The sequence below is a fragment of the Xyrauchen texanus genome, chromosome 9 (genome assembly GCF_025860055.1).
Source record: "Xyrauchen texanus isolate HMW12.3.18 chromosome 9, RBS_HiC_50CHRs, whole genome shotgun sequence".
Taxonomy (NCBI): Eukaryota; Metazoa; Chordata; class Actinopteri; order Cypriniformes; family Catostomidae; genus Xyrauchen; species Xyrauchen texanus.
The window spans coordinates 13,838,871-13,853,680 of NC_068284.1; the positions used below are offsets into that span (position 1 = coordinate 13,838,871).

The 14,810-nt window shown below is 41.4% G+C and overlaps 1 protein-coding gene across 1 annotated transcript in view; it reads left to right on the forward strand.

Moving 5' to 3' along the window:
- The window catches only part of usp33 (ubiquitin specific peptidase 33), a 48,531-nt gene that overhangs the window by 10,705 nt on the left and 23,016 nt on the right, over window positions 1-14,810 (forward strand). The window contains 5 exon segments of the mRNA XM_052133477.1: window positions 2,666-2,818; window positions 4,373-4,478; window positions 4,581-4,650; window positions 9,783-9,896; window positions 10,013-10,091. Of these exon segments, the coding sequence (XP_051989437.1) occupies window positions 2,666-2,818; window positions 4,373-4,478; window positions 4,581-4,650; window positions 9,783-9,896; window positions 10,013-10,091 (522 nt within the window).

Sequence of the window (14,810 nt, forward strand, 5' to 3'; positions counted from 1 at the left end):
TATAGTCATGTAGCATGTTTTATGTAGTTATAATGGGAAGCAAAACACGATTAAAGTGTGACTACGAGACTGCTTAGTCAACAGAAGAGCACAGCACGTGGCAGCCATCTTGTATCACGAGCCGCTGATACCGCTGCACAGATCAATTCAGGCAGCGCTTCACTTTCATTGATTTGCATAAATAAACCTGTCCCCTTTGCCCTTTTTTTTAGGTCTATTTGTAGCTTTTTCCTTTCTGAACAACACGTGCTTGAGATTTTCAACCCAAAATACACGCTCCTAAAACCACAATGACTCTCAAAACTACATTAGATGAGCAAAAGAGCAAACATAAATGCACATAGTGGGTAGTCAAATTCAAAGTCTAAATTAAACTCTGATATAAACAATAAAAAAGCCACTATCACACATGCCGGATTAACTTTTCCATTGTATTCTTCCCACAATGACTTGATTTATGATGACCGAAGACAGCTGTGTTAATCCAGCAGAGTAAAATTAAAGTTTTAATGAGTGATTTATAATCACAGTTGTGAAAGGGAAAGAGAGTGATACAAACAGATAGAGAGAATGATCTGTGCGAAGAAGATCAAAGATCTGCAGTAGAATTTGAAAGAGAGACATGCTGTCTATACATGCGGTCTCATTCACTCTCACTAACTTGTCTCTTTCTCTCTGTGATCTAAGCGATCTGTGATTATTGACTGAATCTCTCTGCCTTCCTCAACCCCCAACCACCACTTGTGAAACACTTGAAATGCAATACTATGTAAAAGTCTTTTAAGGGTCTTTTTTTTTTTTTAAGATAAATTTACAGGTTGCACATCATTGAAACAATTCTAGCACTCATTATGTTTATTGATGAGGGTACAAAGTCCCCCCTCCCCCCCCACACACAAATTTTATTGAGCCATTTCGTTCTTCCGGTTTAAAAACAAAAGTTGAACAACCTCGTCACAAAAATGAGGTATATGAGTTATGATTGTTAGGACAGTACACATGTTCATCTGTAGATTCTGAGCGTTTCTCTACATTATTCATTAGAAGGAACACTTCCATACAATCACAGTGCTGCCTCATGAATAAGCTCACGTTACAGCAGAGAAATCAAACTCATGGATGTAACATCTGTTCTGAGCTGGAAGTAATCTCATGTACAGGTTCTGAGGTATGGTCTTGCCTGTACATGAGTGACTTTTGCAGTTCTACGCAAAGTCATTATTATATCCAATTGTCATTGTGGTAGGGCGGAGTGTAGTGCCAGACAGTGATTCTGCACACCCGGTCCCTAATTAGGCTGATCAAGAGTCACGGTCTGGCTCCGCCCTGCCACAGTCATTAATAGACAAATATAAACTGGTTCAATCATATCAGAAAAACATTTTTGGAGTATAAACAATGATTGCTGTTCAACATGTGAATGAAGACTGCCAATTTTAAAGAGTGCATTTGTTATGTTTATCAGAAGAGTTTTCTATGAAGTCACTCAGTCTGTGAGCTCAAATGGAAATGGGCGTATATTACATCCAATCCATCATGAAATGATGAGTGGCAGATTTTGGCTGGGTTTGTATTTTGGCGCAGCTCTCATAAATGTTTTAACAGCATCTGTCTGGCTGCAGTTGCACCACCACCACTACAGAAGGCTGCAGTGAAAGCCAATCCAGACGTATAAATAATGTAGAGACCCCTTAGTGTGTGTGTGTGTGTGTGTGTGTGTGTGTGGCAAGGCCTCACCCCACCACTCCCTACTTCCCCTGATACATTATCACTTTTGTTTTGCCTAAATTCTGTTGAGTCTTTCTGCTGCATTGTAGGATTGTGATGCAAACAAAGAGGTCTACACTTTATTTGCCTTCTATCTTTTTCAGAGTTTTGTGAGTTACAGTAGTTACAGTGTTCGCAATAAATCTCCAATCTACACATTTTGTCAAAATTGAGTTATGACTGTGTAAGGGGGTTAAGATGGGCAAGGAGGAGGCGAGAACTGGCTTGTCAGTATAAATAATAATTTAATGAAAACTTAAACCAAAACACACAAACATAAACACACATGACGGACATGCCCGTAATTCTCTCTCGAACCGTCGTCACCGGCCGCCTTTATCCCTCGCATGCCCCATCAGGCCGATTGGGGACCGGGCGTGCGACATTCTAGACCGGCCCCGCCCCCCTCCGCTCCACAGACTGAAATTATAGAATATGATCTGTCCTGTCATGATGTGTTTGGCTCAACTATGCTCAAATACAGAGAAAACATAGTGAGACTGTTATTATCCACGTTTGTCTGGACAGTCAAAAAACGTTTTTCTAATTTGCAGTGTTAGCGTAGTCACTGCATTATGGTTTTGTAGGACAATGTTAAGTAGCCTACATTCAAACACTGGCTTAGTTTGAATTTTGAATTTATTTAGAATTTTATTTTTTCCAATATCCGCCAATTCAGACAAATGGTGATAATCAATAATATTGGTCGATAATGATATACTGCGTGTATGTTGGTTTGTTGTCGCAATTGTGTGATGTGTATTTTTTCAAAATCAATTGAATGTGAAATTTGTGCTTTAGGAAAAATCCTTTTTTTATATTTGCATTTTAAGATGCATCATTTTGCATGTATATGACTAATAGATGTCCGTCTAAGCCCAGTGAATTTCTCTTGCAGGAGACAAGGCACAACCTGACAGTGAATCTGACAACCTTGAGAGTGTGGTGCTACGCTTGCACCAAGGAGGTTTTCCTGGAAAGGAAACTGGGTCCCCACACACAGTTTCCCAGCACTGCCGAACCCGCCCCCCCAGTGCAGACTACAAACCAGGTCAGAGCTGCTCAATAAAACTCCATACCAGCCCAACCATGACATGTCTTGTACAGTTCTATGCATCCAAGCCTGAGCCAGCTTGCTTTTATTGGTTATTCTATACATATAGCAAAAGGAAAGACCTAGGGCTGGGTATCGAGTTTGATACATTTTAGGCACCGACCGAATTGCCTCTAAACAATCGAGTATCAAAAATGTATTGTCGTTCGGTACCAAATTTTGATACCTAAAGGGTTAATCTCATCACCGTCAGTGATAAGCGTGTAGCATGCTAGATGTGCCCAAATCTAAAAGTGCAAGTGATTGGCTGCGTTTAGACATCAAGGAAAAACACTAGTTTACGCCAGTTACGCTTGCACGTGAGACTGTAGTGTGTATGCGTCCCAACCCCCATAGATGTAAAAGATGTGGAAAAGATCAAGAGTGTGGCTACATTTCACCAGGCTCGATGCCAACATATTTTTGACAAGATAATTGCTGCCAAGACCGACAACACGACAAATCTGATGAAGCTCTTGACAGTGCACGGAATAAACTTAAAGAGCAGAATGAACTTCGATTTCAGGTCTATGCGTGTGTGCAGAAAATAACTTGCGCGACGTGCGTGTGGGACCTGTCATGACTCGCGGTTTTGTTATTTCTGCTCGTGACTTGTTAATTTGTGTGCACAATAATTTTTTGTGCTCGAGTTTGAGATTTGCAAGTTCTGCAGGTTTGCATTTTACTTGCAAGCTTTGTCATGGTGTTCACACTGTTGTAATTCACTTGCACTCTGTGTTTATGCGCTTGCGCTGTTTTGACCAGAAGGCTCAGGAGATGAATCTTGGAAAAAAAAAGTCAACAAACTGAAAAAATAAAACCAAAGTTTTTTGAGGTAATTTTGGTAATCTTGTTGAAACAGATTTAATAAAATTGGTATCGAAAAAAGTATCTGTAGAACAAAACAAGGAAAGCGGTGTCAACTTAAAGGGTAAGTCTTTTAATCTTTTCTTTTCAGTGTCAACTTAAAGGGTCGGTCTTTTAATCTTTTCTTTTTTTCAGTGTCAACTTAAAGGGTCAGTCTTTTAATCTTTTTCTCAGGGTCTCCAGAGACAGCCTTTTCTTCTTTTCTCTCTCTCCCTTGCTCCGTCGCTCCTGCCCTTTTTATGCCGCTCTCCTCATGTTACTGCAATCAGACACAGGTGTTAGTCATCATTTAGCTCAGGTGTGAGCGCCCTTACCGCTTTTCTCTCCCGGACGGGCGCTTGACCACGCCCCCGCTGCCACAGTATCATTCAGGAACCGGAATCGACATCAATGTATCGTATCGATAACAAACGTTTTTTAACAATACCCGGCTCTAGAAAGAACTAGGTTTAGCAATAAGCTTTATATCATGCTTTATAGCTTTATTAAAGTACTTCTGGGAACTTTCAGTTCTCTGGGATGCTCTTGAGGTCATAGCTTTTCCAGAAGTAGTTTGAGAGCAAACAAGCATATTCAGTTCTCAACTCTTGCAAAGACATTATAGTATTTTTAAACATCTCTCTCTCTCTCTCTTTGATATTTCAGGAACCAAAAGCTCCCGGCAGCCCCACCTCTCTGAGAGTTCCTCCAGGGGGAGCCTGTGATGACCTGGACATGGAGACTGAGGAGGAGGATGAGCTTGGAACCAGAGGTCCTTTATCTCTCATGCCTAGCATTCGGTCCTTTCACTCTGTATTGTAAACACTGTTTGGTCAGATCTGTTGTGTTTCAGCCTCTTTTCCATCTTTTTCAGGTCTGACTGGACTGAAGAACATTGGTAATACTTGTTACATGAATGCAGCTCTCCAGGCACTCTCCAACTGGTAATGACCTCAATAACATCTGTAATCTGCATAAAGGCTCATCTCAATAACACCTGGGTCAGCTCTTATTTTTGAATGCTTCGCACTAGTACTGGGTGGTATGGCGACATATTGTGACAGTTGTATGAAATGTCAACCGGTAGAGATTTTTCTGTACCGTGTATATCACGTTATGTAAGTTTGTGTGACTACTGAATCTTAAGAAATCATTTTTTATGTCTATTGATGACAATGCTTTACCCTACCTACAATATATAGTACTGTTCAAAAGTCTTAGGCACATAAGATATTTCACAAAAGCATTTGTCTTAAGATGGTTATTTATATCTTCAGCTTTAGTGTGTCAATAGGAAATATAAATGTTAGACACAAACATTACTTTTGCAAACAGAAAAGATTAGAATAGAACAGTGGTTCTCAACTGGTGGGGCGCCCGGACACTCTTCCGGGGGGGCGCGAGTAGGCTACGATGGAATGGAAAAAAACTGAAAAAAAAAATGTTTTGGGGCACATTTTTTTTATCACTAAACTACTGTCATAAAAAGTTATAGTTTTGTATATACATAACTCCTGAATAAAAATTAAAATGTGTTTGGACTGATTTAAAAAAAAAAGTTTTGAAGAAATTTGATTGGTTTGTCGATAGTTAGTGCAAATGCAGGTGATAAGCATAAGCGGTTTCATTAAGCGAGTCACTGAGTCGTTCATTCAAACGATTCGTTCAAACGGCTGATTCATCAAGAATGAGACAGATGTTTGTGAATGGGTCATTGAATCTTTGACTCAACCGATTCGTTCACAACACTGAATCATTCAAAACATGATTGAGGATTGCTGTGAGATGCGCTATGCTAAATAAATAACAATACATTGTTGTAACAGCAATATCTTTTTGTCAAAAGCGACAAATCCAGCGACTTTTGTGGTGTTTGGAGACTCGAAAGCACGAATCACTCTGCAGTTAGGCCTACTGTGCTCAACGAACAGCGGGTGCTGCCGTGAGCCCCTCTCCCGTCCAAAAGCACTCACAGGCGGTCAGTCTGTCAGTAGCCTCGCGCAGCAGTCAGAGCAGAGAGGAGACACACACCCCTCCGCATCCAGGCTGCAAATGAATCGCGCATGCGCATGGCCGCCGCTGTTCCAGCCCTGGCTTACAGAGCGGGGTATAAATGTAAATGTTCACTCACTCTCACACAAAAATAAATCACTGCATTTAAATTGACTCACGACATAGCTTTCCATTCACTCTAGTCTAGTCTCTTGCCAAGTTCGCTTGTGCCAGCTCTAGCTAGTCTTATCAATCTCGATTTACATAGGCCTTTACTACAAAACCCCAACAGTCTTTTTAAAGACTAAACCCACAAACATTCTTTTTTAAGATTAGATCAAATCTCAGCCCTAGCCAGTATTTTTAACTGCTAGGCAGTAGCTACACTTAGCTAAAACTACCCACACGACTAAGACACACACACACACACACACACTGACGAGGACTACAATCGTTAAGTATTAAAATAAAATCTGAATTGTCTGCAAAATAATTATTTTGTTCGTTTAATTAAAGATTGTGCCTAAGTCCCGACTGATTAGCCCCTGATACGTCTCTCAACATACACCACACACACAGTTACATATTGCCTAAACTTTATTGAAAACACATCAAAATGGAGAAATTTCTTGTGAGGACCAACAAGCCAACCGACGCACCACCAGCTGCAAAAAAGCTTCGAAGGTACGATGAAGCATACCTGCAATTTGGGTTTACAGTCACGGCTGATCTGAGACCGCAGTGTGTCGTGTGTGCCGAGGTGCTGGCAAACGACAGTATGAAGCCCTGCAAATTAAAAAGGCACCTCGAAACAAAGCATGCTCGCATTAAAAATAAACCAGCTGAATATTTTAAAAGAAAGCTTGATGGCCTCCATCAGCAACAGGCAACCATTTCAGTGCACAGCACTGTGTCTAAACAGTGTTTGGAGGCATCGTATGTAGTGGCCAAAAGGATCGGTAAACTGGGTAAACCGCATACAATCGCCGAGACTCTCATTTTGCCGGCAGCGCAAGACATGTGCAGAATAATGATGTGCAGCAGCCAAACTCGGTGCAGTACCACTGTCCAATGACACAGTCGCTAGGAGAATTGTAGACATGTCCAATGATATCAGAGAGCAACTGATAGAGTTCATAAAAAAGAGTCCTTACTACGTGCTGCAGCTGGACGAATCCACTGATATTGCTGGGCAGGCACAGCTCCTCACCTGTGTCAGGTATCTGCGGGACAAGGTGATTGAGGAGGATGTCCTGTTTTGCCGGCCTCTTCAGTCGCACACTACAGGAGAAGCCATTTTCAATGTCCTTGATATTTTTATCCGTGAAAATGGTTTGGCTTGGGACCGATGCGTTGGCCTATGCACGGATGGTGCGCAGGCAATGACGGGGCGTGAGCGTGGCCTAGCTGCTCGCGTTCAGCAAGTAGCTCCACTTGTGAAACGGACACATTGCATGGTCCATCGCGAAGCACTAGCTGCTAAAAAAATGCCGGTTCTCTTTGACTCCGTGCTGAACCAATCCGTGAAAATAATAAATCTCATCAAATCACGGCCGCTAAACTCTCGCTTGTTTGGGGTCCTCTGCCAGAAGATGGGGTCAGGGCACGAACAGCTGCTTCTGCACACTGAAGTTCGCTGGCTCTCCAGGGGGCGGGTGTTACAGCGGTTGTATGAGCTGCGAGAGGAGGTGAAGTGGTTTTTGACAGAAATCAAATCAGATCTGGCGTAGAATCTGGATGACACTATGTGACTTGCGTCTCTGTCCTATTTGGTCGATATATTTGACCGCTTGAATGGCCTCAACCTGTCTTTGAAAGGCCGCAAAACTCGCCCGCCTTCACACAAAAACTAGACCTCTGGCATGGCCGCATCAGTCGAGGGAACTGCAACATGTTCCCCAGCCTTGCAGACTTTATCACTGATGCAGGCACGTCACACGATTTCTCCTCCCTATTTCAATCAGCGTCTGAGCACCTGTCAGCAATGAGAAAACAATTTGCGACGTACTTTAAAGAGGATTATCGCTCTTTTGCGTGGGTTCGAGATCCGTTTGTGTGCACAGCAAACGAGCTATCAATTGATATGCAGGAACAGCTTATTGAGCTGAAGAGTGACAGTAGACTGAAGGAACTCTTTAGCTCCTCCCCTCTTTCGTCATTCTGGGCAGCATTGATGCAGGAATACCCTGAACTCTGTGACGTCGCCTTGAAGATTCTCCTTCCTTTCGCGTCGACATATTTGTGTGAGGCAGGATTCTCAAAAATGACTGCACTCAAAACGAAATACCGCAATCCTGCACGAATCGAGGATGATTTGAGGCTATGTTTATCAAACATTGAGCCAAGAATTGAGGATCTTTGCAAGACAAAGCAGGCTCAGGTCTCACATTAACATCACCTACCAGCAAGCTTCTGTAAAAAATGCAGATGATGCCTACTATTAGGTCTAGTAATAATAACAATAATAAAGCATAAATTAATATCAGAGGTCTGGTGCCAATTCCCAATTATAGCAATAGCCTAGTAATGATAATAGGCCTACTGATGATAATGATGATAATAATAATAACAACAATAAAGCATGTAACCTCATATAATTATATAGCAATAGCCTAGTAATGATGGTAGGCATACTACTACTCATAATAATAATAATAATAATGCCTGCAAGCTCACATTAGAAGTCTGGTGCTACTGCCAATTATTATAATAATAATAATAACAACAATAAAGCGCGGGGCGGGGGGCACTGGGGCCCCAACTGCAGTGAACCAGCTTTGGGGGGGCCCAGCTTGCAAAAGGTTGAGAACCCCTGGAATAGAAGAACAGGGAGCCCTGCAACAGATGTCATGGCCCCCACAAAGCCCCCACTAAACATCATGTCAATCTGGGATTACATGAAGAGACAGAAGCAGTTGAGACAGCTGAAATAGATTGAAGAATTGTGGTGAATTCTCCAAGAAGCTTGGAACATCCTATCTGCCAATAACCAAGAAAAACTGTGTCCAAGTGTACCTGGGAGAATTGGTGCTGTTGTAAACGCAAATATGGTCACACCAAATATTGATTTATCTTATTTAATTTTTACTATAACATTAAGTGATAAATTAAAGTTATTTATGTCATTATATTTTAAGACATCCTCACTATTCAACATTTTTCACTAGTGCCTAAAACTTTTGCATAGTTCTGTATATCCTCTAAGGGCTGACATTGACTACATTTACATGGACACCAGAAAGTGGCTTATTATGAGAAAGCAGGTTATTGTGAGAAGGCAGCATTCCGTTTACATGTACTGTATAAGCGGTGAACACTTACATCTGTATATATGTGGCTTCGTCAGTAAGCAGCTTTCTCCACAGCAACATCATTTTTCCGCAACTCTTGTGTAAATAACAAAAAAGACTTCACTATTTTATTCTCTGTTGCTTCACTTTATTTCCAGATATTCTAGAGTTGTTGCTGTGTTTTGTTTCTTTAACTTTCCATTGCGATTTCCAGTGGATCTGCGCTGCAATAGTGGTGTTTCCCTTTTTACATAAAACTCTGGGATTCCCCCAACGTACGGGTGCATATACGTGAATGTGAGGGACCGTCGATATTTAACATTGGCATGTGTAAATGGATATGCTGTAGATTTTAGTGTATGTGTTTTTCCCACTGTATTCCCAGAGATGTTGAATTCTTTCAGCTGTGTTGACTTGTTGAGCTACATCCTTGTGATGTTTGTTTTCTGGTCTGTTCCACACACATGCTTACTTCTCAAAAACGTGTTAGAATAGCACTTATGTGTTTATATGGCCACATTAAGCTGCGTTCTCCGGGAAAAATTAGGTGTGTTGAACAGCTTTCTCTTTGTCCTTTAAACGCCATAAGGAAATTGGCTTCTCGTTTACATGACGTTTCAGAATGCTGCTCTCTGCAAAGAACCTGGAATAAACCATTTTCTTAAGTGCATATAAATGTGGTCAATGCTTGTGGTTTTGTATATGTCCGCTTTAAAGGTCTCTTCCAATCCTGATTTAATGGGTTTTTGCACTTGCTTGTTTTGTGCTCTCTCTCTCTCTGGTTTGTCTTGTAGTCCTCCCTTGACTCAGTTTTTCCTTGACTGCGGTGGTCTGGTTAAGACAGATAAGAAGCCAGCACTAAGCAAGAGCTATCAGAAACTTATCACAGACCTATGGCACAAAAACAGGTACATTGCTCTCTTGTCATTTTCTATTTGACTCCAAATTCTTTCTTTCCTCTTTACACATTTCTTTCCTTCATGGTATGAGTTTTTCTCATTTCTGTTCTTTTGTGTGGTTGCAGGAACTCTTATGTCGTCCCCACAAATCTATTCCAGGGCATCAAGGCAGTAAACCCAATGTTCCGTGGTTATTCCCAACAGGTAAGCCTTGTAAAACATTTTGTTCTATACAAGAAAAATATTTTTTTCTAGGGCCATTTTGAAGTTTTGCTAAGGAAACCAACACTTCAAGATATTTGCGAGTCGACCTTTTGCAGATATTTCTTCCTTTCTGAATTTTGTGAGCAGAATTATTAGTGATGTTTGCTAATGCTGGGGGAGCCAGTCCTCCTCTGACTCTGGAAATTAGATTATTTAGTATGTTAGGAAGGCAATAAACAGTAAGGATAAAGAGTACATTTACTCTTTATCAGGTTAATTATTAATTTTTAAGTCTATCCTTAATTGTCTAGAGAGATCTGGAGAAACCTCCTTTGTTGTCTTGTTGCTATAGGCTGTAGTTGGCAGTGTTGGTTTGATCACACCTCCAAATAGTGCTGTGCATCCATTGTCATGCCTGGGTGGAGAGGAAGGCCTTTGTGGAATTAGTGTTGGCATGAATGGGTCATTACGAGCTGCTCAGAGACTGTGAGAACGTTTAACAAGTTTTAAGGCTTTCTGACATGAGGCACAAATAGATGGTGGACTGCTGAAGGAACATTCAGCCAAAGTCAATGAGTGCCTTTCAAAGTTGGTCCCTCTATGAAGTGAAGGCATTAAAGGTGCAGTATGTACAATTTTTCATGCAATATTCGCCTTTTGCCAATGTGTGAATGGCTTGTAAAGCAACTTAAAATATTAGCCCTTCCCGGACTTCCTAGTTTGCCTATAAAATCCTGTAGACTGATTTTCATGCGACTGGAGCGGATCGCTTTTGCCGGGAAAACCCAAAGGATGTGACGTTTATGTGCACTCCCGAGAGCCTTGCCTCAGTGCTTCCGCTATTCAACAGTGTCAACAGACAGTCTGCAACACGTTATATTAGAGATGGAATCCAGCAAATGTCCGGCTCCCAGCAGAACACCGACTCCTACACAAGCTCAGAGTAAGAGTAAAAAAAAAACATTTATCTACTGAATCCCATCTGGTTAAGTGGGAATGTGATCGTGGTCGAGTGAACATCGGCAGGGCATTTGATTCTGGGAAGGACCTTCGTTCGGTTTTGGGGATCAAAACAACCCTGAATTCGCGTTCTTATTGGACAGGTGTTGAAGATTGCAAAGCGTTATCTTGCCTGCTAACGCTGACGAATTGCAAGCTACCTAAGTCGGCTAGCTAGCTAACGCCGACTTAGACTGCATTTATATGATATCCTATGTATTTTTTTCAATAAAAAAAAAAAATCTTGCATAGTCAGACCTATATCCACACTTTGTTTTAGCCTTATTCCAGCACTGGAGATTCAAATATAATATGCAGTCTCAAAGTTTGTAGTAAAACAGTCATAACTGTGTAATTTTAATTATGCTGCCTCATCTGTCAGCATGATGCTGGAGATTCATGTTCAGTCTCTTTGTGTCTGTGCGATCACGAGCAACAGGTAGCAGCCTGCTGTTCATTTATGGCCACAGGTGTCATTAATAACAAGGGTTTCTGAATCTTACATACTGCACTTTTAAATATTACCATAATTTAAATACAGCAAGGGAACCTTTATTCTTGTTCTGAATGTCTGAAAATGAATTGATAGTTTTGTTGTATAATATGCTGTGTCCTGTTCATGTGTTTTCCTACTAGTCTTCTAAGTAGCAGGATTCTAGAAAGAAAGTTGGCTATGTCAAGACTGCGCTATGACAAAGAGTGTGACCACATGTGGGTTAAATGCTCAAAAGTAATTTATTAAAGAAGCGTTTTTACATGAGATAAAGAGATTAAAAAGAAAGAAACAAGAACCAAAATAACTCTAGTCTGAATGGGGAAGAGGAGAGAGTGAGGATTGTGAGAGAGAGGCTTAAATGCAATGCAGCAATCACTGGCACAGGTGCATTTCATCAATATTGATAAGCTAAATGACTCCATTCACTGCCAATCTGCAACACAGTATACAAGCACAGAAGAAAAAACAATACCTCCCAAAAGGGGCCGTAACCCCCTCCCCATAAAAAGAGGTCTATAAGAGATCCAACTAACATCAAACAAAATAAAGAAATAGCCAATAACCTGCATCATCCCACCACTCAGTCCACCCCACAACTCCAGTCCTCAACAACCATGGGCCCTGTAGAAGCAAAGTGTAGAGTAGAGAATAGAAGGAATCAGCAGAGGAGGGGGAAACAAACAGAAAATACAAAACTTAAGGGCAAGGGGGCTCTAGACAAAGCATCCACGAAACACATTGTCAGAGCCCTTAATGTGACGTATGTCCAGTGCGTAAGGTTGCAAAAACAAGCACCACTGTGCAATATGCTGATTTGGGCTCGGCAATGAATGCAAATATGTGAGCGGGTTATGGACGGAAAACACCACCAGTGGAACCCTAACTGATCCCACATAAACCTCAAAATGTTGCAGAGCCCAAATCAAAGCCAACGTCTCAATAACTGAATAATTCAGATGCTGAGAAGGGAACTTCTTCAAAAAATAACTAACGGGATGATCAACACGTTCGTTAACCTGCAATAATACAGCCCCTTCACCCACATTACTGTCATCCATGCACAGCTTGAAAGGCCTATCAAACCACGGTGCTGGAAGAAGTGGGGCAGAGGTGAGAAGTAATTTAACCTCATCAAAAGCTCACTGACAGATGGGCGTCCAAATGAAACTCCAACTTAGCCTTGAGCAGGTTGGTCAAAGGGGCTACAACAGTAGAGAAGTTTTTACAAATGTTACGATAGTAACCAACTAGGCTTAGGAAATGCATTAACTCCTTTTTTTGTTGTAGAAGAAAGAAAAGGATCAATGGACTCTACCTTAGCACACACTGGATGCACACAGCCCTGCCTGACTACCTTACCAATTTACATTACTGTCACCATGGCAAACTCACACTTTGCCAAGTTGGCCATAAGACGCTCCTCCTTCAAATGGCCGAACAGTGCTGCAATGCAGCGCAAGTGCAGCTCCCAAGAGTCACTGACAACAACGACAACATCGTCTAAATAAACTATAACACCCTCCAAACCAAAAACAACCCTGTTCATTAACCTCTGAAATGTGGCAGCTGCATGGTGGGCGCAAACCAAATCTCAAAACGTTGTACGAAATTAATCCTGCTGAAGTAATAAAAGCAGAAATTTCTTGCTCACATGATGTTAATGGCCAGTAGCCCTTACCCAGTGTTTCTCATTTCTTGTTCCTGGAGGCCCCCCAACACTGCACATTTTGTATATCTCCCTTTTCTGACACACTCAATTCAGTTATTGGAGTCTCCACAAACGAGCTATGAGTTGAATCAGGTGTGTTAATTAGGGAGATATCCAAAATGTGTAGTGTTGGTGGCCCTCCAGGAACAGGGTTGAGAACCACTGCCTTAAGCAAATCAGATTTGCTCTTGATCTTGTCTGAACCAACCTGGTCGACACAATCTTCTTTTTGGTGAAGTGGAAAAGAATCAGGCTTTGTCACCCTGTTAACCCTTCGATAATCAATACAAAAACGATAGGTGCCATCAGATTTATTTACAAGCATGCAGGATTTCCCAGCTTGAGTATGAAGGTTTCGCAATATCATAATGAAGTATATACTGCATTTCAGCATCTAGATGCTTGCCTTTATCTGGGGAAACATGACAGAAATGCTGGCAAATGGGCTCAGCATTCCCAACATCATTATTGTGCTCCATCCAGGGGGTACAAGAAGGTACATCAGAAAATGAATGACTGAAGTGACTAAGCAGGCTCTTCAAATCTGCACGATGTGATTCATGTAAATGAGCAAACGCAACATCCAAATTCGCAAGCGATTCTGAATTTTTTAGTCGACCAAGCAGCATAGCATCATCTTGTATCATCTTGAACCTCCCTCATCCACATCACCACCTAAGGGAGTGGGTGACACAGTGCTTCTCAATTATTTTCTGTTACGCCCCCCCCAGGAAGAAGTATACATTTCGCGCCCCCCAACTCTCCGCCGCGACTGTAAATAGTATCATTTGTCTATAAAATTGTTAAAAGTACACCTCTGCATAACATTGTATCCTTATTAACATAAAAAAAAAAAAAAAAAAATCTGAGAGACTTAATTTTATCTGAGACAAAAGTCATTTTTGTTTTGCCATCTTATCTGCCTCATACAACCTATGCATAAAGTCATTCACATAATTAATCAAAATTACAGTACGGTCTCCATTTAATTTTCTAGCAAAACTGCTTAAGGTCCACGAACAGCATGTCCATACACCAAATAGTTTGGGCTAAAACCAGTACTTTCCTGACAGATTTCTCAGGCAGCAGCATCAACCACGATACCCCCCCTCCCCTCCAAATCACCATCCATCTGTGAACAGTAAGCATGCAATAAATACTTAAGTGTCTGCTGAAAACACTCCAAAGCACTCTGGTGATGATGGGTCACCTGCAAAACTGGCTCCATGAGGAATAACATTTGTCATCAACATTCCATCATGCAAAAAATAGCCATTAGCCACATATCTGATTTGGTTGAAAGGTAAAATGTAATCAAACAGTTCTGTGTGAGTAGAATTAGCTATGTTCAGCTATAATGTCAGGGCAGGACACAGAAAGAGACTGCGGTAGAGAGAACTTTGGCTCCACGCATACTTTGCTGTTGTCAGTCCTAGGTACACAGGTTGAAGGTGGGTTAGCGCTCATAGCTCAGTTTACAGCACAAGCTGTAAATACTTTGGGATACTCCTGTGCA